The 25,943-nt window shown below is 35.4% G+C and overlaps 2 protein-coding genes across 5 annotated transcripts; one reads left to right on the forward strand and one right to left on the reverse strand.

Moving 5' to 3' along the window:
* Window positions 1–10,007: 10,007 nt before the first annotated feature.
* Window positions 10,008–21,107, forward strand: LOC108322088 (serine/threonine-protein kinase EDR1). 4 transcript variants are annotated; one of them, XM_017554060.2, is made up of 18 exons: window positions 10,008–10,358; window positions 11,194–11,400; window positions 11,484–11,590; window positions 12,245–12,448; window positions 12,794–12,982; window positions 13,123–13,367; window positions 13,863–13,982; window positions 14,178–14,267; window positions 16,444–16,539; window positions 17,472–17,570; window positions 18,004–18,127; window positions 18,488–18,776; window positions 19,473–19,596; window positions 19,691–19,710; window positions 19,944–20,100; window positions 20,263–20,551; window positions 20,674–20,746; window positions 20,846–21,107. In XM_017554060.2, the coding sequence occupies exons 2-18, from the start codon at window positions 11,313–11,315 to the stop codon at window positions 20,926–20,928; spliced, it is 2,397 nt and encodes a 798-aa protein (XP_017409549.1). In that variant the 5' UTR covers window positions 10,008–10,358; window positions 11,194–11,312; the 3' UTR covers window positions 20,929–21,107. The 4 variants fall into 4 exon arrangements, with proteins under 4 accessions (XP_017409549.1, XP_052733332.1, XP_052733331.1 ...); XM_052877372.1 differs by having other exon boundaries at window positions 11,210–11,400; XM_052877371.1 differs by lacking the exon at window positions 10,008–10,358 and having other exon boundaries at window positions 11,201–11,590.
* Window positions 21,108–21,151: 44 nt separating this feature from the next.
* Window positions 21,152–23,829, reverse strand: LOC108322090 (F-box protein MAX2). The gene has a single exon (XM_017554062.2). The coding sequence runs from the start codon at window positions 23,489–23,491 to the stop codon at window positions 21,356–21,358; it is 2,136 nt and encodes a 711-aa protein (XP_017409551.1). The 5' UTR covers window positions 23,492–23,829; the 3' UTR covers window positions 21,152–21,355.
* Between the last annotated feature and the right edge of the window lie 2,114 nt (window positions 23,830–25,943).

A 25,943-nucleotide genomic window follows, 5' to 3' on the forward strand; every position in this document is an offset into this window, starting at 1 on the left:
GCTGTATCCACTCTGGAGGGAGAAAAGTTGATTGAATTCTTGAAAGTGGACAAAGGAGCTGTAGGTTGGTCAAATTCTCATCTGAAAGGAATAAGTCCTTCTTCTTATTCCATGCATATAATATTCATGAAGGATGATTTCAAACCGTTGGCTCAACCACAGAGTGCTTCTTAGTGTCAAGCTAAAGACGTTAAACAAGCGCTTACTGGGAGGCAACCCAGCTTTTCTAACTCTATCTATTTATGTTTTCAGTTATTTTGGTTGTGTGGATTGAATCTGAATCTGTTGGTTGTGTGGATTGATTTATGTTTCTGCAATGATTTGTTTGTGAATTGTGTGTTTGAAGTTTGAATTTGAATTTGGAATTCTGTCCATGATAACTGGCATGATTGTGAGATTGTTATTGCAAAATCTGAGTTTTAGAACTTGTGTTATGATTATATATGAGTTGTTCTGGAATCTGATTGATTGTGACCCAGAAGTTGAATATCTGAGTGTACTGAGACAGCTTTGAGAGCAAGTGAGAAGTTGTTATTGCTATGAATTCGATTTTTGCATAATTCTTATTGATACAGATGCATTCTGGTTTAGAAATGAGAAAGGCAGTTTTGTTTGATGAAATTAGCTACTTGGCCAGATGACTACCCATATGTGAATATTCATCCTTTGTTATCCTGTTTGAGCCTTATATATATTTGTTGTGAACCCTGAGCTTCTTACAGAAAAATCTACCTTATCCAACACTCTAGGAGAAGAGAACAAGAAACACATTTGTCAAGAGATAGGTAGAAATTAAGTTTGGGGGAAATCATAATCAGTTGAATCTTAAACTGATAAAAAAAAATTGTATTGTATCATGTAAATATGATAAAGTATCAAAGTTAGAGAAAAATTCAAAAAAAAAAAAATGTTATGTGATGAATGAAGAGGTAGTTGATGAATAAAGTTTCAATGTTGTTATGTTCTTGTTCTCCTCTTCTTTAGTGTTGTTTTGTTTCCCTGTAAAACCATGTTTCTTCTAGCCAAGCCAAGTTATAACCTGAGAAAGTCCTTTTGATTTAAATCAGAATGTTTGATGTGTATATGAGATGACTTGCAAAAGTTGATGAAGTAGTTGATGACACTTTGAGCGTGAATTTGAGTGTAAACACTTGTAGGTTGAGGTAAACACTGATTGAGCACATTTGTATTATTCGTTTTCTGGTTGTCTTATCATTTCGGATTCAAGAACTTGTTAATATAGAAGTTATAACATTTGATCTGAATATTTGGAGGTGTAGGTACAATCCTTACTTTTGTGACAGAGATTATGTGATGGAATACTAACTGCTTTGTTGGGTTCGTTTTTCTGTTGATTTTGCTTTTCATGAGGACATGAAAAAGTTCAAGTTTGGGGGTGTGATAAGTGCCAAGAATTGCATATCCTAAGCACTTATTTTAATCTCCTTTGATGCATTATGGAGTAAAATCTCATGAAAAGTTGTATAATATGTATATATTGTTGATTTTGTATCAGTTTGAGTGTTTTTGTGTGTTTATTTTGCAGTTAAATAAGGATTGGAGAAGAAAATAAAGAGTCACTATTCACGCGTTGACCGACACTATTCATCCGTTGACTTTACTGTTCACGCGTTGACTTTACTGTTTGACTCGCCCAGCGAGTTGACTCTGCTCGCCCAGCGAGCCAGCTTGCCCAGCGAGCTGGAACAGCTCGCCCAGCGACCGACGCTCGCCCAGCGAGCGTACGTTCGTCGCCCAGCGAAAAATCACTTAAGGTTCTTTCTTTAAAAACGCGATCCAGAGGCTGAAACCAGGAGTTCTGGAGGGGAGAAGCCAGGGGGAACTCTGCAGCTCGTGTCCATGCTCGTTTTGGGTGCTCCGGAGTGGAATTTCACCACTTTCTACCATCCAATCCATCCTTTATCGCTTCTATGATGTATATGTGTAGCTAGAACTCCATTTCACTGGGGTTGAGAGTACATTTCTGAAACTCTTTGTAATTTCTATATTAATGCATGATCTTGTATGAATTTTGTGTTCTATCTTTATTATTCATGCCTATGATGAGAATCTGAGCTATTTGAACGGTTAAATCATTGAGAAATGTATGAGACCGCGGACTTAGGATAGAACTGCTAAAGGATTTCGAGTCCTAGACATAGGAGGAAATTCTTAGTCATCTGTGACATTGTGATTAAGGCAAATCTGATAACTGAATTATCTAAGAGATTAGGATTTAGTTTGAATGATTCTGAACGGTCATCTGAGAGATCAGGACTGCATGCGCCTAGGATGTTGATGCTTAATTTTGAGGAATTGTGTTAGTAGAAAAATTACTTGAGTGATGAACTTGAAAATTAACCCCAGTGAACTTTAATTCATCTGTTTTTACCACTTTAATTTCATCTGCATGCTAAAATTCATCTGTGTTATTAAATTACGTTTATTAATCGCTAAATTAGTAAACTTTAATCAATCTGTGAATCAAAACAAATCTCTTGGGAAACGATATTCGGACTTACTGATTTATTACTTGTACGATTCGGTACACTTGCCGAGGTCTCAACAACAATCAACTTGCATTTAATCAATTCTCACAAAACATTCAATCATACTTGCATTCAACAACCAAGCAATACAAACTATAACCAATGCAACTCCAAGCAATATAAACTTCATCCAAGCAATATATATAACTCCAATATTGGGATTGAAAAACAAATGTGTATATAAGCAACCAAACATGTGAATAAACAAACTAATTATGTTTATAAAAGGTACACTAGTGCAAAAACAGTGTATAACGTCACGCGTTCAACGTCCAACCACTGAATAACCAGCGTTAAAAATGACCGGTGGCATTTTTATAAATAAAGGCAATTGTTAGACGTCGTTTAGATTTGTAATTCGACGTCAACTTGTTATATTGGATTAATTTTGCAAAAATGTTTTGCCCGAAGGTGAAAATGTATTTATGTATGACGTCGAATTCACTAGAATTAGACGTCAAAAGGATATAAAACGTCGAATGGCCCAATGTTAGACCTTAAAAGGTTAGTGAATTCAATAAATAATTGAGCGAGAGATTGAAAATTCATTCACTTTATCTTAACGCGTGATACCCTCTTCTCTGCTCAAATTTTTCTAGAACAAAGTTTGACGACCATCACATGTAATCTTTCTTTCATTTGTTACAAATGGATGTTAATTAACTACTTTAGGTATGATTTGTGTTTGTTTTGACTGATTATTTTCGTGTTCTTATCCTTCTTAGGCGCATTCTGCTTTCTCTCTCACTGGTGGCAATACTTTGTTTCGACGAACCCACTTTTGAAGGTTAGTTTTCGTTTTTTGTTTTGAAGAACCTATTTTTTGAACTTGTTTGTTGCTTTTGTTTGGTTGAACTTGTTTGTTGTAGTTGTTTGATTGAACTTGTTTGTTGTTTGTTATTGTTTGTTATTGATACTACACTACACGTTCATTATTCATGTTTATTTGTTATTTTTCTGCGTTTCAGGTCTCGTAGAGTTGTAAGAAAGGATCATAATTAATTAAAAAAAACAAAAAAAAATTGATTAACGTCGAATATTGACAAAATCCGACGTTAATTTGATTAACGTCAAATTGTTATATGTTCGACGTCAATTTAACGTCTCCCGATATGACGTCGATCTCGAATTCGACGTGAAAGGCCAAAAATATTCGGCGTTGTACGCTGTTTTTGTACTAGTGTACAGGAATCATGTAAATTTATTTTGTGAATGATAAAGAAGTAAATGTTCATACAAGGTTTCAATGTGTTATATATACAAGGTTTCTTTTTGTTTTCTACTTTCACCATTTTTTAATCTCGTGAATGTGTATCAATTGAGCAGAACTTGCAAGAGTTATTGTTTTACTTGGGATTTGACTTAAAAAAAATAGAAATGTATTAGCCCTTTACTAATTGGAAACTGGAACCTTTTCCCCACAATATTTTAAACACCTTTTGCAACCACCTTTTATGTCGACTTTTTCCTTTGTCTCCTTTTCTTTCTTCCTTTACATGTTCTTACTATAGCCTTTAATGTTTCAGTAGGGTCTCTATACTGTTAAAAAATGTAGAATATACACATGTAGAGAAAGATATTTGGCCCTTATTTTTTTAAGTAGGGTCTCAGTACTGTTACAAAACAAATTCAATTATAATTCGGTCCCAATTTATAATGCAATTAACACCCAAAATGAAGCAAGACAAACACAAGAGGACGAATGAAAATGATTAAATCTTGGACACTTGACTTCAATTACAACCCTTCAGTAATGAGACTTTTGCAACCAACTTTAATCTAGTGTATTGGAACCTTCCACACGTTCTATGCCTGAGCCCCTAATCGAAACCCCAAAACCTTGTACAATAATGGACACATTAGCACTCAACAATAACTTCATTGCAATGATATTATATTCAAAACAAAAATGTGTCTAAACAATTTAAACCTACCTTCAATTCTCTATTTTCATTCCAACTAGTCCTAAATATACCCAAACATATTTAAACTACCTAAGAAAATGAATCCAAACCTTTAATTACACTAAATATAATTGAACAAAGCTTATGACATTCCTAGATACATACAACCATATCAGACCAAATTCATTTCTAGGGAAACATGTAGACATAAAGTTATTACTAAATCTTATTAATCCCAACCAGATATCTCATAGCAGCTAGCTTAAAAGGACTCCTTAGGTTCAAACCCTCCATTCCAAAACTTAATAACATAACATTCAAAGAACTTTCAACATAACTAACAAGCAAAAGAACTCTAATAACGTTAAATAATACTAAACATATCATTAAATTAAATTCATCTTCCCTACTACATAAGGAAATACCCCTCTAGAATAAATTATCATATGAATATGTCATTACATAACTCACTACACCCTTACACCAGAAGAATCTATACATCGTCAATTCAAGTTGCTTAATCTTTGGGTTAATTCACTTTTATCAAAACAAAGCATATTATCATTGAACTTAACCAATTCATATTCAGTTATCCTCATACCCATACTCTTAAGAACTACAAAGCACAATTAACATCTCATTTCCGATTCTATCACCAAATAAGGTTGACTCTAATATGATACCCGAACAGAAAACGAACCCACAACCACGCCTAAAGTTGCGAGACCTAGGGGAATCAATTGTAAAAGTTCATTGTAAAACATAGAACTTACCTCTGATAGGGCCTCTCGCTAGCCTCCCTCGACGATGACACCCTTCGTAGACCAACAACGGAGAAAACCCTACAAGGGACCCTCGACCTTAGTCCCTCAACGAAGATCCTTGAAGATAGCACAAACCCTACGACAACGACCCTCACGCCATCATTCACGAACCACCACCACCCTTCCTACAACTACAGTACAATAACCACGAACCCAAAGGAGGAGGTACACACTTGTGTCACGAAAGCGTCGTCAGCGAACCTTGAACGAAACACTCTCCACGAAGGAAGCACTCTCTTCACAAGGATGCACGAAGACCAGAAATGGAAGCCCAACCACCTTGGCTGACAACGAAGACCCACCGCAAATGGCACTAGAAATTGCAATGTAGAGCTATTCGAGGGGAGGGAACAATTTTCTGATTTTGGAATTAGGGAGGGAATACCCCAAACTCGATCTTATTTCATCGTGGATATTATCGGTGACCCTAATCCATCAGTAAATTATGTCAACAGTACATTACCAACGAATATATCCATCGGTAACAGAATTAGTCCAGTCCGTCGGTATTTCCATCGGAAAATGATCTTTATCGACAGACCATAGGCTGTTGGTAATAATCCGCCGGTAATTTGTGATTTTCCTGTAGTGAATATTCTAACTCATGTAGAGGAAAATATTTAGTTAGTGAGAGTCGATAAAGGTAAAACCTTTTTAACATGTCATAGGTGAACTAACCTTATCATGTAGGAAGATTGTGTAGAGTCATGATTTTATAAACCAAAATCTATTGGGATCCTCAAGGTAGGTGACGATCTTTGATGTTAGACTCAATACACGAAATCTTCTGGAAGTATTTGTTATAGTTTATCTGTATAATGATGTATGATTGAATTAATTAGTATTTAAGAGTGATTGTTTGTTTTAATTTTTAAATTATTTATGTTTAATCATTCGACAAGTCCTATTTTTGGGTGAGAATCTCAAATTGGTCATCTTCTTTTTCGGCGTCTCAATTGGGTTCTTATTTTGTGAAAATTGCAACAATTAGACCTTTGTCGTTAAATTGGGTCTAACGATGTTAATCTATGGTTGACGTGGCATGCTGATTTTCATTTTTAAATGACACGAAATATCTTATTTGATGTATGTGATTCTGATGTGTCTTTTGATTTTTTTTAATAAAATAAATTGGTAAAAATGAATTAAAAATTAAACTGCATACTATGTTCGAATTAGGGATTGGGAAAAATGAAGTTTGATTTTAGGGTTCATACAAATTGGGAATTAATTTCACAAATTGTTCTCATTGATGCTTCTGCCCTGGTCTCAACTTCTAATTCTTCAAAGGAAAATTATGCAAGAATTATATCTGAAATCATAATACAAGGTTGAAGGAATTAACACATACAACAAAATCGTAACAGCTGGAACTGCCTCTAAAATTATTTTCTTAAATAAGATACAAGGAAACACACTTTTTGCCATAGCCACCATATGCACTGTCGTAGTGACCACCCAAAGCCATCATTTACCCTAGTCGCCACTGTCACACATAGGACTCGTCGGACCACCACCGCTGCAACCTCCACGCGAAACCAATTCGTGCGTCGCCACCATCTTCGCGCATCATCTTCCTCGCGCTTCCAAACCCTCAGGCCGTCGCCCCATGAATCGTGTCGCTTTTCCTTGGCCGACCACTACCTTCATCGCATCATCTTCTTTGCACAGATAACCACCACACAAGCCTCCAATAGCGCAACCTAAATCGCGAGCACCATCGTGACGCGTCAACCTCCATGAAACACCACCAGACCTAATCATAGAAAACCCAAATCAATTTCATTAGAGAGCATTGCACCTTACACATGCAAATCAAACGCAGAGGAGCTCTAATCCAGAAAAATTCCCAATTTGAAAAACCCCTTTCAAACCCTAATACGCGTTTGAGCTCTCCATGGTCACAAATCGCATTTGAATCGTGATGTCACGCAATCACCTTCTTCGCAAGCGTTCAAACCACAACTGCAACCCTCAATGTTCTCTTTTAAACAATAATCGTAACCTGTAGAGAAAGAGAATCCCAAATAAGAAGCAGGGAAAAACCCTTAAATTCGTGCAAAATAGAAATGCTAAAATCGCAAAATCCTTTATCGCAATCTCCTCCATCAAAATAAAACCAAATTTCTCCATCAAAATAAAACCAAATCGCGATATCTGAATGAACCCTAAAACCAAATTTTCAATTTCTCTTCATTTTCAAGTCTGTGTAATTAACTTTTTCTAATTTTTTTAATTTTAAAAAATAAAATTATATGTCAAACTTTCCTATTAGTAAATAAATGAGCACATCATTTAAAAATGAAAATCAGCATGCCACGTCATCCACATATTAACGTCGTTGGGCCCAATTTAACGACATGGATCTAATTATTGCAATTTTTATAAAATAAGGACCCAATTGAAACGCCGAAAAGAAAATAACTAATTTGAGATTCTCACCCAAAAATAGAACCTGCTGAATGATTAAACCAATTATATATAAATATTTTCCTTATACTAGCTTAATAAAAGATTGTAAATACATACTATATGATTATGTGATGATCTATTACCTAATACATAATTTATAAAAGTTCAAGTTAATAAGGTAAATCTAATCGTCATAACATTTTATAACATGATATAAAAAAATAGAACTTTTACTTTAATAATTAAATTGAAAAAACAATAAATTATGAGGTTTAATAAATTATTAAACGATATTATTATCATCTTAAAATAAATTTCTTTTAATGAAAAATAGGCCTGTTTGATCAATGTTTTGAAAAACCAACTGTTAGTTTTCTAAAAATACACTAATAAGAGGTAACTTGGAGATGAAATATTATTCATTTATGAATCTCATGTACAAAATCTTGAAAAGGGAGAATATTTTAAAATAGCATGATAACAGAGTGATTTCTCAAAGTTTAATAAATGTAGAATGATAATTTTTTTTATCACATAATTATTATTCAAATCTTAAATATTTTATAAAAATATAAGTTACTGTCACTTTTACTAATTCCAACTTGACTACTTTTAGAAAATTACTTTCAATTTAAAAGAAAATCCATATATATATATATATGTATGTATATATATATATGTATATAGTTGTGTAAATTTATATATTTTATATATTTTATAAATTTATATATTTTATAAATTTGTTGACTAAAAAAATGAGTAACACATGTAAAAATAACTTGGTTGTGATGTACTCTGTCCTAATTCTCCACATGTAACTTGATGAAGTGTTTTTTTTTTCTTCTTTTTTCCAACGGATTCTATTGCTGAATATTGACTTCGTGCAACTATTCACATATAGTTTTTTTTTTCTTATCTTGTCATTTAGTGATTGTTTATTTACTTTTTTTCAACACATTCTTTTGTCTTTGTGAATAATTTATGAGTTTTATTATTTTTTATTCACTTGAAATGAATGAATTACTAAAGAGGACAAAAAACAACTTTAAATAACATTTTTTAATTTTAAGTGTAATTTTTTTTCTTACCATATCTCATGCATGATATGAATACCACTAAACCTTTATTAATGGACATATATTGCATTTCAAAAAATAATTAACAGGAATTTGTTCATGAAAATTGACAAGCTGTTATTAATTATATTCTTTGGACAGAAGTTTAGTTTTCATGGTATATTTTCTATTATTTGTTAGAGAAAAAGTTCAATTTTGATCAAGTAAATATAAAAATATAATTATACTTGATTATTGAGATTTAACTCAATAACATACCTTAAAATATATAAGTGTTTACAACAATTTTATATCTTACATTATACTTATACAAATACTTTCTGCCCATAAATAAATCTAAATAAGTTCACCTCGTATTATATGAAAAATACATAATTATTTATTTTTATGTTGTGAAAAAAATCTACCACTTCCCTTACAAAGAAATTACACAAATGTTAAAAACAACTAAAAATAGTATTCTATTTTTTAATAAGTGATAATTCAAATTTATTAAATAATTAAAAATTATATTAAAAATTTTGAATTCAAATGTTATATTATTACAAAGCATAAATTAATAATATAATAATATAAAAAACGTAAGGTAAGATATGTTTTCTGTCAAAAAGAATTGACTAACTGTCCCCATAAAACATTTGTCCTTTTTAAGTTTTCCAACACATCATTATATTTTCTTATTATTATCACTGGTTAATCTAAGTTAAAAAAACATAAAAATATAAAAATAGAAATTTAAACTCTTATTCAGACTAAATTTTGCATTCATTCATAGTCTAAAACCCTTTTTCACATCTTAAGAAAATACTAACTTTATATTTCTTAAATAATATGTTCATTTGATTCTTTTATGTAACTAAATAATTATCATTTTTCTATATGATTCATCGTCAGCCTAATAAAATATTTTGTCCCTGTAATAAAAACACATCTTTCCACTAATTTATGGTGTCACTCTTTTGAGATATTTATTACTTTAGGAAAATTAAAAAAAGTATTGTTCAATCACATATGCTAAATTGGTGAACTTTCATTGTAATAATTTTTAATTAGTTAACAATATAAAATGACTTTATAGTATACTATATAAATATGAAATTCATTTATAAATATTTTAATTGCTTTAAAAATAAAAAAGAAAGCAAATTGGAGAAAAAATAGAAGTGAAAAAAAGAGGGAAAGAATTTAGACTAAAAATAAAGACGGGAGAGGAAAGTCTGTGAAGCAAGTTAGCTGGCAGAGAGAGTGAGGATGTGAGGTTCCGAGATTCTTCTAACTTGTATTGTAAAATGCAACCTCTCACGTGAGTTCTCACTCACTCTTAAATCTCTCCCAAACCCAAATCTCTAACTAACTAACCAAGCCCATCACTTTCTCTTTCTGTCAATCCTAAACCCAAAACCATCAAATTCCTCTCTTTCAACTTCCTTGTTTCCATCATCACCATCGCGCTTCCTTTTTGTCCTTTTCTCCGTCTTTATTGTTGCCACTTCAGCATTTTATGGCTCTATAAAACCTCCTCAGAGTCGCTGAGATTCAAATGCTACTACACCGCAAGCCGTTTCTCCGCTCAAATGCTTGGATCTCTCACCGGTAGGTTCTAACTGTTTCTCTCCCCTATTCCTTCTCATCCTTCCATTCTAGTATTCACATTCGCGCCAATTTCAATTCTGTTACTGTTCCTCTTTTCATTTGATGTTTCTTAGCTGCTTTTGCTTTGCTCTGTGCAATTTAATCTGTTTTTCACCTTTCTCAGTCAGCTTGTTGCTGATTTAGAATTTGGATCCAATGGAACTGAGTCTGGCACAATGTAGATTTGTTTTGGTTGTTTTTGTTATTGTTCTCTTTTGATGTTTATTTTTTTTTGTTGTAGTGATGCAGTGTTAGATCCTTTTATGATGGTGCATATGTGATATGTGACGGTTTAGTTGTTAGTGTTAGTTGTATTTATTTAAATTATTTAACTGCATTAATTTTAATGAATGAATTGTATAAAGATGATTTAAATTGAAATTTGAAACTCTTTCCGTATGCGCCTGTTTGAAGTTTGAAGTTGAGTGGGGAAAGAGAAGAGAGTAGGCGTGAAGACCAACTGCGGATGGTTTGGATGGGGATTAGATAGTAAAAATCAAAATGAAGAAGCTTGGGAGTAGAGAGTGTAAGAGTGAATCTTTGGTTTACCGAATAAATGGAATTAGTATGAATAGATGTACTCTTGGAAACATTAGGTTTATGCCAAGATTTAATGGACAAGTTAACAAGTAATTGTAATTACTGACCATTGGTACCCATGACTGTATTCATTGCTTTGATGTTTATGCTTGAGTATTTGATACTGTGGTAAAATGGTTCCTTCTTGCTTTAGGGAGTTGTACTCTACCAATTTCTCGGTACAATATGCCTATACCTTGTTCTTTTATTTATGCAGGCTATGTGGTCTCCAGGTTGAAGCAGTTGGAGCTGCAAAAGTATGGTTTTCGATGATTTGTTATTTTAGAGCTACCTTCAGCTGTGATATGTCTCTTATGGGTTAAGAAGTGTGGCGAAATGGTTTTAAATTCCATTTTTATGAAAACATGGAAGAGGGACGAGAAGATGCGGCGTCAGCAGAGCGAAGGCCATCCAACATGTCATGGTGGCCTTCAGATTTTGTTGAAAATTTTGAATCCGTTTCCTTAAGCTCTCAAGATGAAACCTTAAATAATAAAGAATTTGCAGGACATGCTAACCAAGATGTTATGTCCCCTCAAAAGGCGTCACAAATTCTCTGGCGCACCGGAATGCTTTCTGAACCAATACCCAATGGTTTTTATTCAGTTATTCCGGTGAGTTTATTTAATTTTTTGGATTTTTAAATTCTTACTATTTGTGTCATTCTCTCACTAATTATATTTTAATAAAAAATGGTAAAGAAGACCCATCTGTCTAGCTGCACTTTTAGGGGAAATTAGGGTTATATGATCTACAAAACATTGAATATAAGTGTTATATAAATTGCTGGAAGATCATTTGCAGTTACTTGGTATGAGTGGCGTAGCATGAACTGTGCTTGAAGTAGTAGCATGTACTGTGCTTGAAGTAATTAATGGAACTGGAATAGCTTAACGTCACATACATTGCCTGGGGTGGACTAGAGTAAGGCATGTCTTTAGCATGTGCCACTACTAAGTAGTTAGTGTTTATAGTATCATACTTTCGTCAGATGTATAACTGCTTGTTAAAGAAAGGATCATTTAGTCTTGCATACTGTATTGAAGTTTCCCTATTGAAAATAATCATATTTCAAGCCATTTTGTTTCATACGTTCTATATGTATTTTGTTAAATCCTTATGGTTAATGATATGTTCTAACAATCTACTGAGTGACAGTTTCGGAATATTTTGTAATGATTTTCTGGTCATTTATGGCTTGTATTTTGTAATTTGTATGTGGTATCCGTGTTCTTCATGTGTAACTAAAATATAACTTGAATGTGCAGGAGAAAAGACTCAAGAAACTTTTTGATAGTATTCCTACTTTAGATGAGCTTCAAGCTTTGGGTGGAGAGGCTTTTAGGGCTGATGTCATTGTTGTGGATTCAGAGAAAGATAGAAGGTTATCTATGTTGAAGCAACTAATTGTGGCATTGGTTAAAGGATTGAATTCAAATCCACCAGCAATGATTAAGAAGATAGCTGGATTAGTATGTACTATTTTTGCATCTTATTTTGTCGCTTTTACTGTGCATGGATTTTGTATTATATTATTGTTTGTCCATTAGTCTGACGAAATTTTCTTCCATGTACAAAATGTATTTTCCAAGTTAAAATACTTTCCAAACCCGCCATTAGTTTTTCATGATAATTTTTTCTTTTGTTGGCTGAGCTATTCATACTTATTTTTACTCTGATTTTAGTCATTGCATTTTTTAATGATTGATTGCTTCTTAATCATCAACAACAAGTTTATTGGTTGGTATTATTTTCAATTTTTTATTAGAAGTTTCTATCTATTGCCTGTATTTATTTTGACCTTAAATTCTGTACAGGTTTCTGATTTTTATAAGCGATCAAATGTAGAAAGTCCAGCAAAAGCTGGACTTGAGGAATCCTCCCACATGTTTGAGAATCATGGTGTCCAGATGCTGGGGCAAATAAGACATGGTTCATGCCGTCCTCGAGCTATCTTATTTAAAGTGTTAGCAGATACTGTAGGTCTGGAAAGTAGGCTTATGATGGTGAGCTCTGATTTTACCAGTTTCAATCCAAATATTCTAATGAAATCATTTTAGCAAAAGAATCAATGATAAATATAGAATGTTGTTTATTATCATATCTAATTTTGAAGGTTGTCTTGTTTTGCCATTCTCTTTATCAGGGTTTTCCCAATGATGGGGCTGCTGATTGCGTAGACTCATACAAGCATATGTCAGTTATTGTTGTGTTAAATTCTGTGGAATTGCTGGTTGATCTTATGCGTTTTCCTGGCCAACTATTACCACGATCAACAAAATCAATTCTTATGACACACATTTCTGCAGCTGGAGAGAGTGATTCTGCAGAAAATGATTCCTGTGATTCACCATTAGAACCAAATAGTCCTTTGTATGGAGTTTCAGATAGGTTAGATCCTAAGCGTATTGGAAAATGGTTATTTATTGTTCTACCTTAATTACATTTATGCCATCTTTTGTTTCTCTTTTAAATTTGATTTCATCTAATTTTAATTGCAAGAGATATCTATCATGTCCTCACTGTTTCTTAAATCATGCAATTCAATCCTATTCAGATTGATGATGTTTTGGCACGTTGTTTTTTATGTGGTATGTTGCTGTGTATCCAGGTAGCAAAGTCAATAGAACTGTGCTTCATCATCAAATTTGCAAAATGGCGATGCCTACATCAGTAAAAATGGTGCCATATTAGCATCAAACTGATAGGGTGGTTTATTGGGGGTGGGGTAGACGGATGTTGTGGACCAAAATTGGACTTCAATTCTCATTTACATTTGTGATCGATAATTCTGATTATGCATTGCCCTATTACCTTTAGGCCATATGTTTTGGTAGTTACGAGATTTACTACTTGACCACTATTTCTCCTGGTGCCCTCTAGCAGTGTTGAAAAGGAGGAAAATCTCCAATTCCACAGAAGATTTGAAGTATCTTCAAATGTATCTGGCCTTCCCCTGCGAAACAGGATGTTACGATCATATACCAGTCTAGAAAGAAATTTGAGGTAATACTTCCTTTGCTTATCTTGAAATGTCATAGATGGTCCTTTTCACATTGTTTTCTTTCAATTAAAAGCTCTTCTCCTTTCTTTTTTCCCATCTAATTTTAAAATACCTTTTTGATTTTGATCCTTCTCTCCAATTTCTTGAGATGTAAAATACCAACTATTTCCTATTGATGTTTTTGTCAATTCGCCCAGTTTTTCACAAAGTGAACCCAACATTGCAACTGCGTTTGGTCGGCGGAGTCGAAAAAAGGTCATTGCTGATCAAAGGACTGCTAGTTCAAGGTTGTTCATAATTTCCTTGTGGTTTTGGACTGATGATCAGCATGCATTTTGTGTTCAGAACAAACTATTCATGTTGTTTATGATCTTGCTTTGGTATTTTATTGTTAATGGTACTTACAATGTTCTCTTACAATTTATTTGTATATAGTTTTAAATAGCAGAGATGATCGGCTTTCTGCGTATAGCTTTTTGAATCTGAATTGAGTCTCTTTCAGTGATTATAGAGGTATTAGAGTTAAGAGAGAGAGAAGACAAGAGAAACAGAAAAGGTAATATTTTTATTGATGAAAAGCACAAAGGAAACCAGGATTTTCTTTATATAGAGAATGAAAAGAAACAAAGCTGTAAAGAATGGTTGATGAAAACACCAATAACAAAAGCTATATCAAACTTAATACAACATTAACAAGAGGGTGGAAAGCCTAGACTGTTTATGAAAGAATTACAGTTGTTGTCAAGAAAAAATTTACTGTTGCAGCATGAAAAAATTTAAAACGAAATTATCCTGTACCCAGTCTGATAAGTTAGATTAGACGTTGTAGTTGATTATTACTCTTTCCCAATGTGGGATTTATCTCTGATTAGAACCCCTACAATTACTAGTCCATGAAAAAAGAAAGAAAAGGTGGGCTGTAGGAAATGAAAGTCAAGAGAGAGAATGAAAATGAGGGAAGAGGACTAAGCTGGAGTGTCGGAAGGGACAAGAGCATGTTGCGTCTGAAAGGAGGTATTATGGGGTAGGATAGGATTGAGACAAGGGGGTAGTCCGGAATTAGTTGGGACTTGTGGGAGAAACTAGGCACTCTATAGTCGCCTAGGCTTGTAACTTTTCTTGCTTTTTACACTACCTTTGTATTTCAGAAAACTAGGACCTGCTAACACCTTGGTAGTTGATACAGGCCTGCACTTTCCATTAATTTAATCGTCTCTGTGTTTGCTTCATATTTGAAAATAATGATTTATGTTCTGTTTTAGTTAATTGTATAAATGCTCAGTGAAATTTTTTATCTTTAGCTTACTTCGAACTACTTATGTTTGCACAATGATTCCTTACTTGAAGAATACCCGGCCTGGACCTTGACAGAGAATGATAAAAGGAGAGAAAGATGATAAATAGCTAATGGTTATTTCTGATAAAGGGTCAAATAATCACTATTGCCAAATTAGCGGGAAAGACTTCTATTTCTCTTTAGAAATGTTCTTGGCTTCATAAGGTGCTTGGTCATCATAGTCTTGATAGATTGTAGACTACTGTTTGGGCTTCACCAGAAAGTAGTGCATGTATTTTAGGATTATGATGCTTATCATCCTGACTTTAGATGACAAAGTAAAATGCTGATTCAATTTTCTTTTTTAGTTTTTGAGGCGGAGAATATGCCAATTTTAGGACGGATTATTTTACTTGCTTTGCGCCTCTTATTATCTGACGCTTTTGAGACTGATATTAGAGGGCCTTTTGTAATCTGCTGACTAGTGGATCTTAAATTAATTATTTGGATTAGACTGATTCCAAATACAAATTTTAGGTAAATTACACTGACACTTCCTAAGATATTTTTGGATTGTGCATAATATCCCTATTGTTTTATGTTTGGAACATCGACCCTAGTACACAATATTTTTCATACAATTGAGAAGTATTGGTGTAGTTTATAAGGGGTTTTAGTGTAATGTTGTCAAAACAACTAAGGAGTTTTCTAGAGGTTTTTAATAGAGGGATATCTGAGTGAAATCCAAGAAAAGGACAGAAGAAGTGATTGTAACTTACTCATAAATTTAACATTGTCTTCAAATTTATATTACTTAAATTTATTTATTAATGATGAATTTATCTAAACTTCAACATAATCTCTGATAATCTGATGGTTGTAACTTGGATTGGAGAAAACTTCATTCGGTTTTAAGTTATTCACAGTGTAAAATATCAGATATCAAATTTTCCAATTAGACCAACATACATATCTATTATACGTGTGTTATTTTCAGCATGCTTTCTATTTTTGAAAGTTGACTTATCTGTTTATGATAAGGATATCTTTCTATTTGGTTTGTGTTATCAAATTTTCAATTAGCAGCATCGGTATCTAAATGATCTCTGAATTCAAAGTGGTAAAATACCTTAGAATATAAAAAATTTATGCTGTTTATTTTCTTTCAAATATTTCTGGGTATGCAGTCCAGAACATCCATCACTGCGAGCACATGGACTGTCTAAGCTTAGTGGTGACAGAACTGCTTTTAGAGATTTTGCTGATGACCAGTCTAAACCAAGGTTTATGCCTCTATAGTACCTTAATATTTGCTCTTACTATGATTGGGTACTGGCTACTTTATTTTTCACTCATATTTTACACATGGCCATTACTTTTTAACATTGATTGCAAGGGCATATTCTCATTATGGTTATTGTATGCCATTATGTAACTATTAGATGTATTTTACTATATGGGCCTAGGCCCATCTCTATGTAATGTATGTATATTCAATATATAATATGTTCTTGTGTTGTGGTTGTTACAAACAAGGATTCCATGGTATCTATAGCCTAGTTGAATCCTTGCGCCTAGTAGATCCATTGTCCATCAGTGCCAATTTCTTTCTCCGGAAATTGTGTTTCTTTTTTATTTCCACCATTCTCTCAATTATCTTGGCTCTTTTTCCAGTTGTTTTATGCCATATATGCCACTGTCGTCCACTGCCACCTATCAAATTGGCAATCCCTGCCATTAGTGTCACATTGCCTCATGGCTATCAGAGCATCTGTGTGCCCTCACGTGAGCTTAAATACAGGCATACCTTTCTCTCTGTCCACTTCTGGCAGTTGCATGTGGCAGCTTTTCTGCGACCCTTCCGGTCAATCTTAGCATGTTTGGTTCACCATGGTGTCCTTTCCTCCCATTCCGGCTTCGAGATTGGGAATCGTTTTACATGTCCCATCTCTTTTGGGAACATTTCTTTTCTCCCTTGCCATTATTTTCTCTCTCTTCCATGTGCCCATGGCTTAGTTGTATTTTACTATACGTGCCGAGGCCCATCTCTATGTAATATGCACATTTTATGTGTATATTATATGCTCATGTGATGTGCTTGTGACACAAGGATTCCATCATATGACTATCTATCATTTGTTTCTACAGTAGCTTTAAGGTAGTGTTTTCTTCATCAATATTTTTTAAACAGATGATAAATTTGTTCATTTTTCAGATCCAGCTATAAATCAGATGGTGCTTCCTCGTCAGAAGCTCGTCGAATACGTAGAAGAAGTATCAGCATGACGCCAGAGATTGGTGATGATATTGCAAGGTTGATTGTTGCTCTCTTATGGTTATGGGTCTGTGTATCGTTAACATGATGTCCTTGGTGTAGATAAATGTCGTTGTTTATTGTTTTTTTTTCTTCTGTGTAGAATGTTTAGCTAATCTGTACTTGCCCTGGTACCGTGTACCTGCACTGAAATTTTGCTAATTACTCAACTTTCTGATCTGATAGATTATTACTTTGTAGATTGCTATAGGCTTGACTGTTATAAATGTTTCCAGCTTTGTGATAAATAAATACTGCAAAGAATGCATATTATTGTACTTGTACTTTGATCTAGTGAACTAATGATAATTGATTTACAATTTTCGTAGTGCATAATCATGTTATTTCATTGAAATTTGAATGTAGTATATGTGCTATTGTTGATTTGTTAGTTGTTTCGTTAATGAAATAACTCGTGATCTAATGTCTGCAGGGCTGTACGGGCAATGAATGAATCATTAAAGCAAAAACGTCTTCTGAGAGAGAAAGAGGCCGGTGATAGTTCATTGTCCCATTCACCAAATGATAGAGCCGGCAGTATGGATCTTCTGAAACAAGTGTGTCTGCATTATTTTTGTAACTACAGTATGCTATTAATTATGCCTTGATACTCTGCCTGTGGCTTCTTTCAGTATATCATATGCATCATATTTATGGTTTGATTGCATAACTCAGTCTAGGAGAAATCAATATGCTCTCATAAGTATGATATTTTCTAATGAAAAGAAGACATGTCAACTACTAAATTTGGTGATGGCTATAGTAAAATTTAATTTATAATAATAGATTAACGGTTCTATAATGTGTTTATTATTGGTGATGACAGAACAAGTAAATTATATTTACAAGGTTTTCTGGATTAACTTCTGTTATAAGACTGGCTTGCCTCATCCAATTCCTGTTATGTGATGTAACAGAAGTCAAATTTCAATCTTGATGGTCATCAAGAGAGATCCCCCTTGTATTCACTACACCATGACCCTGTAACGTCTCAAAAGGCAATTTCATTACCCTCATCCCCGCACGATTATAGAGGACAAGCTTCTGAGAGTAGTGGAGTGTCAGAATATCCAATGAATGACGAACTGGAGTCTACTTGGAATAAAGTTCTTCAATCGCCAATGTTCAATGATGGACCTCTGTTGCCATATGAAGAATGGAACATCGATTTCACAGAATTGACTGTTGGAACTCGTGTTGGGATTGGTACGTTTCAGCTTTCCCCTTGTACCTATCAAAATCACGAGTTTTAATTTTTGCTGTGCGATTCAGTATCACTTGTGATTTAAGCATGGCTGAATTTCTGAAATGACTGCAAATTAGTTTCTGGATGAATCACTTGACGGGATTTCTGCATATTTGTTCTTGATTGTGACAGACCTAGACACATCTGGTCGGATCTGTTGAGCCAACCAAGTTTTCCTAGCTTTTTCATTGTCTGATTTTAAATTTAAGAACATGCCTTTAATACCCTCTATTTGGGTTTCAACAACTTCAACTTCGAGCTTTTGGGTTGGTGAGTGTGTTCTCTTTTGAAGGAAGAACGAGGAAAAATATTTTTTTTTGTTTGAAGAACTATATGAATGTTCAGTTAAAGAAACATTGCCCAGTGAAGGTAGGAAGAAATTGAGTAATCATTAGTAAAGAAATCTAGCCTTGAATTAGTAATCAGGAAGCCAAAATCAATCAAACTTGACAAGGGAAAAACAAACTTCTGAAATTTATGAAGATATCAGAATTGAAGTCTTAGTATTTAGGGAAAAAAGAAAATTAGATAACATGCTATTATTATGGAAATTGTGTTTGCTTAGTTTATTAGTTTTTTTTTTTTTTTGCTACAAGTCGGGAGAAAAACTAGCTTCATATAAACTTATGGCACGTGATTGTCCATTTTTTTTTCAGGGTTCTTCGGAGAAGTTTTCCGTGGCATATGGAATGGCACAGATGTCGCAATCAAAGTTTTCCTAGAGCAAGATTTAACTGCTGAAAACATGGAAGATTTCTGCAATGAGATATCCATTCTCAGGTATTATACGTTCATTTAGTATTTGCCAGCAATTTTGTTTCATCAAACATTTACTGACTCTCAGTCTGTTTTTTCTGTCCTTTTACTCCTCCAGCCGGCTCCGACATCCTAACGGTACTCCCCAACATCCTAACTAGTTATTTATATGGGTCTCTTCATTAATTGATCTTGCATATTTTGTTTTGTAGATATTTTTGACAACTGAAAGTCTGGAATTATTATTAAGTTCCTCCTTGCTCAAAAAACTAAGAATGATATTGTGCATATATCGTTGTAAATAAAAATATCTCTGGTGCATATTTTTTTTGAAGCATCTGTTAATTATCGAGGGACTGATTTTTATGCAGTTATCTTATTTCTTGGTGCATGCACAAAGCCGCCACGCTTGTCAATGGTGACTGAATACATGGAGATGGGCTCTTTGTTTTACTTGATTCATGTGAGTGGTCAAAAGAAGAAGCTTAGTTGGCGGAGAAGACTAAAGATGTTGCGGGACATATGCCGGTAAGTTGTGTGGTCATTTTTAGAATATCCTGTTTATGCACAACTTTCAGAAGTTGAACACTGCTTAATGGCATTTGCGTTTCAGTAAGAAAAAACGTATTTGCTTTTAAATTGTCGTTTTATCTGTTAAAACATTGACATGAGTACCTTGGTGGTGACTAGGGGCCTAATGCACATACATCGTATGAAGATTATTCACCGCGATGTGAAAAGTGCTAATTGTCTTGTGGACAAGCATTGGACAGTGAAAATATGTGATTTTGGACTTTCAAGAATAATAACAGAGTCTCCCATGAGAGATTCCTTGTCAGCTGGAACCCCAGAATGGATGGCTCCTGAACTTATTCGAAATGAACCATTCACCGAAAAATGTGATATATTTAGCTTGGGGGTCATAATGTGGGAGCTCTGCACCTTGAATAGGCCATGGGAAGGCGTGCCACCGGAGAGGGTATGTTTGATTGATGATTTGTTAATCTTCCGTGAAGAGTTTGCATTTCCTTTATGTTTCTATTCAAAACTTTTATTCTTCAAAATGTAATGTTTATGTTAACACTTTAGCCTGCTGATTAGGTGGTTTATACCGTTGCTAACGAGGGTTCTCGATTGGATATTCCTGAAGGCCCGCTAGGCAGGCTGATTTCAGGTCTGCAACTGTCGAATTATTCGAAACCTTTTTTAGTCGATGCTATTATTTTATTCAGATTCCATTTAGTTTATTTGGTTACTCGATTTTTGTATGCAGAATGTTGGGCGGAACCACATGAACGGCCAAGTTGTGAGGAGATCCTCTCTCGCTTGGTGGACATCCAGTACTCTCTGTTTTGATGCAGTGTTTATCTTTTGTACATAGTGAACGTCGGGTAGAGTTATTACTTTTGTGTTTTCGGCTGATGTAAACTTCTATGAATTTTTGTTGTTTATCTAAAAGCGTAATGAAACATGTATCTGTGCGTTCCTAACTAAAGTGTCCTGTGTGGCAATAAAAGTTAATCCATTATCCATCACTTATCCTCTATGGGATAAAAGAAATAACAGTATATTTATAATCTGTTGTAGAATAATTTATTCTTTGTTTGATTAAAAATGAGACATGAGTCTGGTTGTTACAGTATAAAAAGTGGGAAGGAAATAGAAAAATAGTAACTGAACAAAAAGATGAGCAAGATGTTAATAATGGAGAGAAACTCCGAAACGTAAACTTTCTACATCATGCAAGCAGTTTGTATTGTCAGGCACTGTGTAGCATTACAAGTCAATCACAGATTCGACGCCTATTCAGTGCATCTTCAAAGCGGCTGCAGGAGGCTACTCTCATTTCTGTGCTCATGTCATTCTCAGGGGCTGGGTAATAATCCTCCCTCAGCTGTACATCCCTTAGGTTTGGTGTCTTGAGGAAAAAATTCATGAAATGCTCATGAGCTGTCCCGTGAATGAAGAGCTTCCTCAAAGTATAACATTCTCGTAGCAAACCAGCAGCTGGAAGTGACACACTCCTCTGGTTCACATCCTCATCCTGTGGTGGCCAGTAATGAAGCTCATTCAGACTCAAACTGCCAATCCCATTCAGAAAGAACCTCTCCCACAGGCTCAAATCCATTTGCCCTGATGGTGCTGTAAGGGCATAACCTTTGGTATCACCACAGTCCAGCTGCATCTTCAACAGCTGAGGATAACAAGCCAGAATGCTCAGACCAAACTCCCGCTCTGCTGGTTTCGGTTGCCCCCTGCTATCTCCTTCGACCTTTATAAGAATCTCTTCCAAATTGGGGCAATCCTCCAACCCTGCCACTGGCAATGGAGTCAACAGATCACCAACTTTTATCCAAAGAGAAAGATACCGCAGCCTGTCCCAGCACTTGCCATAGAGACCGTTGTCATTGCTTTCCAAAAAGGAATCATGAACCCCCATTTCGTACTTGCATCTCTGCCTCTTCCTTTTGCTTGTATTCTCACATTCTCCACCCCCAAAGTAATCCATTAACTCACCACCATCATCCAGTTCATCCAAACCATTCAGATCAAAATTAAGAAACCCATGGCCCAGGCCATCACTTTCCTTCAACCCATTCCACACACAATCCACATGTAGCCGCTCAATCCGGTCCCGAATAGGCTCCAAAGCTCTGAGAGTCGCGGCGGTGTCAAGGTTGGCGCAGCCAGAAACCTTCACGTCAATCATCGTCCTGCGAAGCAAACAAGCCATGGTCCTTAGCCCCTGCTCAGTCACAAGCTTACAACCCTGAAGCTCGAAGCTAACCAGCCTGGAACACCCTCTGGCAATTTCAATCAACCCCATATCATCAAGGTCCGCGCAGTTACCAACAGACAAAGACTGAAGCCCATGGCAGAGGGCAACTCCGTCAAGCTTAGATCCAAGGGCCAAGCAAATCCCCTGAAACTGACCTAATTTCAGAACCCTCAAATTAGGGCACTTCGAACCCAACACTTCCAGCGCCAAACTACTATCCCTCACATTTTTACAAACATCTAACACCAACTCTTCCAAAAGAGGAAGTCCGGAGAACAAAGTCACTAGAGTAGCACGGCTAACCCTACCATCTTCTCCCCCGAAACCCCCGTCCTCTCTGCGATTCGAAAAAGACGACGTATCGGCCAAGTGAAGGAGCTTGAGCTTCGGGCAATTGGACGGAATAGCAACCAGCGTGTCGTCCCCAACGAACCCTATATATCTCGGATCGAAGGTGCAGGCCACGAGAAAGTGCTCCAGATTAGGACACGATGCGGTGATGGATTCGATTTCATGAGACTTGAAACCCTCCGTGAAGGAGGTTGTCAAGAGATTCAGGCGGCGGAGCGAGGCTGCAGTGTCAGGGTTGGCCGCCAGCACCGGCGGGAGGTCCTCCGGCCAGTGGTAAAACGAGGAGAGGTCGAACGAGGCTAGCGATCGGCACTGCGAGAACAGCACGGCGAAGTCGGATCCCGCGGGCGATGTCGGCGGGCGCTGGTGCCAGCGCACGAGCTTGACGCTGGAGAGCTCCGGCCAGGGGGAGAGGAGGAGGAGTTGGAGTGTAGCGGGGTCGCGCGCGTACACGGCGAGCGAGGTGACGCGGGGGAAGGCGTCGCGCAGGCGGAGCGCGAGGAGGCGCGGGTCGAAGGTTGTGGTGGCGGAGGAGCAGAAGAGCGCGTGACCCCACGGCGAAAGGAAGGAGAGGTCGAGGTGTGTAACGTGCGTGAAGGAGGTCGGGATGAGGTGGAGGTCACGCGCGTTCCCTCGCAGCGTGAGCGAGATGCGCGTCTTGCGCTCCAAGCGGAAAAAGCTTCTACACACCAGGGACAACGAGTTTCGCGTGCGCGTGTCGGAGACGGCGGAGAAGACGTTCAACAGGATCTCCTCCGGGAGGTTACTCACAGTTGTTCCGTCACCCATTTCCGGTAAGACAATTCTATCCCAACTCTTTCTATTTTTAATATTTTATTTTACTATATGATAGTGTATTGTAGGAAGAGAGAGAGAGGAGAGAGTGTGTGAAAAATGAGAATGGATTAGGTTGGGTGTGTGATGATTGATGGATGGACATTAAATGAAGGTTTGGAGGGAGAGGGTATTAATGGATGGATGGGTTTTGTTGGGGTGATTTAGAGGCAGGTGAATAGGATGTATGTGCATGTAGGGGAAAGAAAGTTTGGAGAGAGAATGAAAAAGAAAAAGGGAAAAAAGAAAAGAAAAGAAGGAATGGGTTTGGTTTATAGTGAAAGCCAGCCAAGGGGCATGGGTGTAATGGTGCGTGCATAGGAAATCTGTCTGCACGTTATCTATGAAAAAGAAAAGGAATACAGACAAACCATACAGGATCGGATGACCCCACTTACCAGCCATTATATCCCCTACATTTTATTAAAAAATAATACACTCTTCTACTATTACAATTTTCAACTATTTTTTAATTTTAATAAATTTATCAAATATTCTCCACACTTTTATTTATTTTCATTTCCTTCTCTTTTTTTAGAATATTCGCCACTTTTTTTTTTTTTGCAGGACTAATCACTAATACTTTTATAATCTCTTTGTCTATCCCCACTGCCTTTTTCTTCCCAGACCAGTGTTTACATTTTTTATTTCTACGGAAGTTTATTTTATTCAGTAATATTATATATTATAAAAGTTCATAGTAAAAATCCAAAAGCATTAGCTGATTTGCACCTTGCACAAGCCAGCAATAGGCAAGAATCACGACACACATCTGATGGATTCAACTGTCCCTTTCTATTCTATTGCCCTTTTCAACCAATTTTAATGGATAAGTATTGTAATCTTTTGAAAAAAGTATTAATTTCTTTTAAGCGCAAAACCAATTCTTTGGTATTAGGATGTTAATTATGTTAGTAAAATTAATGCCTAAAAAACTTGTTAATATATCAACATATTAGTTAAAAGATTAATTTTGTAATAAAATATTAATTAAAAGAAAGTAGCCACTGTAATTTTCATTGGCTAATATAATTTTTTTTTCATAAGATTTAACGAGGCAAGTGTTGGTGATTTTTCTTATGTTTTATAAATAACTTAGTGGATGTTGTTTGGCACGATAGTGACTTTGTGCAGATTATGGAGATTGATTGTGTTGAGTTAGAAGCAATGAAAGAACTTCGACGTTTTCTCTTTATTTTTTAGTAGTATAACACAACAGATTTTAATGAAAAGAAGAAAGGATACAACTAAGAAGTAATTGACTTATGGACTAAAAAGTAAATAGTCATTGATTATTTATTTATAAAAAATAAAAAGAATGATGCATTTTCAAAGATGACAAAAATCTGCAGTACTGTTGCATGTAAAACTCTTTACAAGTTGTAGACTATCAGCTGAATGAATACTTCCACTTTTTTAGTGTACATTGCTAAATGATAAGATACCTGTACCTGTATTGTACTTGTGTTTATTACGTAAAAGTAAGTTATTTTAACTCATTTTCTAATATTTTTAAAACTATTTATTTTAATATAATTTACTTGAAAATAACTCATTTTAATTTTCTTATTTTAAAAGTATCCTAACAAATATCTACCTTAAATATTTATAAAATCAATAACTGATAGATCCTCGTATAAATACAGTCAAATAATGATAGAGTCTGAGTCCGAGTCCGAACTTATTTTCCTATTTCAAAATTCGTTAATATTACGTTTAATCATTTTTGAGACTTTTGTTTGTGCAGAGTTGTTTCAAATTGGTTCTTCGTTTAAATTTTAACTCAATTAGGTTTCTGTTTGTGCAAAATTGAATCAATTAAACTCTTACTGTTAATTTAAATGAACGACGTTATGTTTTGAGTCACGTGGCATGCTGATATAGCAAACCATGTGGCAGTGACTTGGTGACATTAAAATCACGTAGCAATGAATCAACCGCTGTCAAATCCTAAACCGAAATCATCTTTCTCACGCATCCAAACCCTTAGGCCGTTGTCGCCATAAATCATGTCGTGCTTCCTTGCGCCAGTCACTAGCTTTAATGCATCATCTTCTTCGCACAGATAGCCACCATGCAAGCCTCCATTGGCGCAACCTAAATCACGAGCACACGATGCGTCAGCCTCCATGAAACACCACCAAACCTAATCACAAAATACCCAAATCAATTTCATCAGAGAGTATCACGCCTTACACCTAGAAATCAAATGAAAAAAAGCTCTAACCCAGAAAAATTCCCAATTTGAAAAACCCTTTCGAACCCTAAATCGCATTTAAGCTCTCCATAGCCACAAATTGCATCTAAATCTATATTTAGAAGCCTCCAAACAAGCGGATGCCCATTAACCATTTCCCAAATCCTTCAATTTCTTTTTCATCTGCATAAAAAAAAAAAAAAACTAATC

Source organism: Vigna angularis, chromosome 5, assembly GCF_016808095.1.
Source record: "Vigna angularis cultivar LongXiaoDou No.4 chromosome 5, ASM1680809v1, whole genome shotgun sequence".
NCBI classification, from domain to species: Eukaryota; Viridiplantae; Streptophyta; class Magnoliopsida; order Fabales; family Fabaceae; genus Vigna; species Vigna angularis.

What these genes read in the sequence shown, in the direction of transcription:
- LOC108322088 (XM_052877371.1), top strand. Translation starts at nt 11,342, where the DNA reads ATGGAAGAGGGACGAGAAGATGCGGCGTCAGCAGAGCGAAGGCCATCC. An exon ending in AAGGCGTGCCACCGGAGAGG is followed by an intron (nt 20,552 to 20,673) that starts GTATGTTTGATT and finishes CCTGCTGATTAG; the next exon opens with GTGGTTTATACCGTTGCTAA. An exon ending in GCTAGGCAGGCTGATTTCAG is followed by an intron (nt 20,747 to 20,845) that starts GTCTGCAACTGT and finishes TTTTGTATGCAG; the next exon opens with AATGTTGGGCGGAACCACAT.
- LOC108322090 (XM_017554062.2), bottom strand. Translation starts at nt 23,491, where the DNA reads ATGGGTGACGGAACAACTGTGAGTAACCTCCCGGAGGAGATCCTGTTG.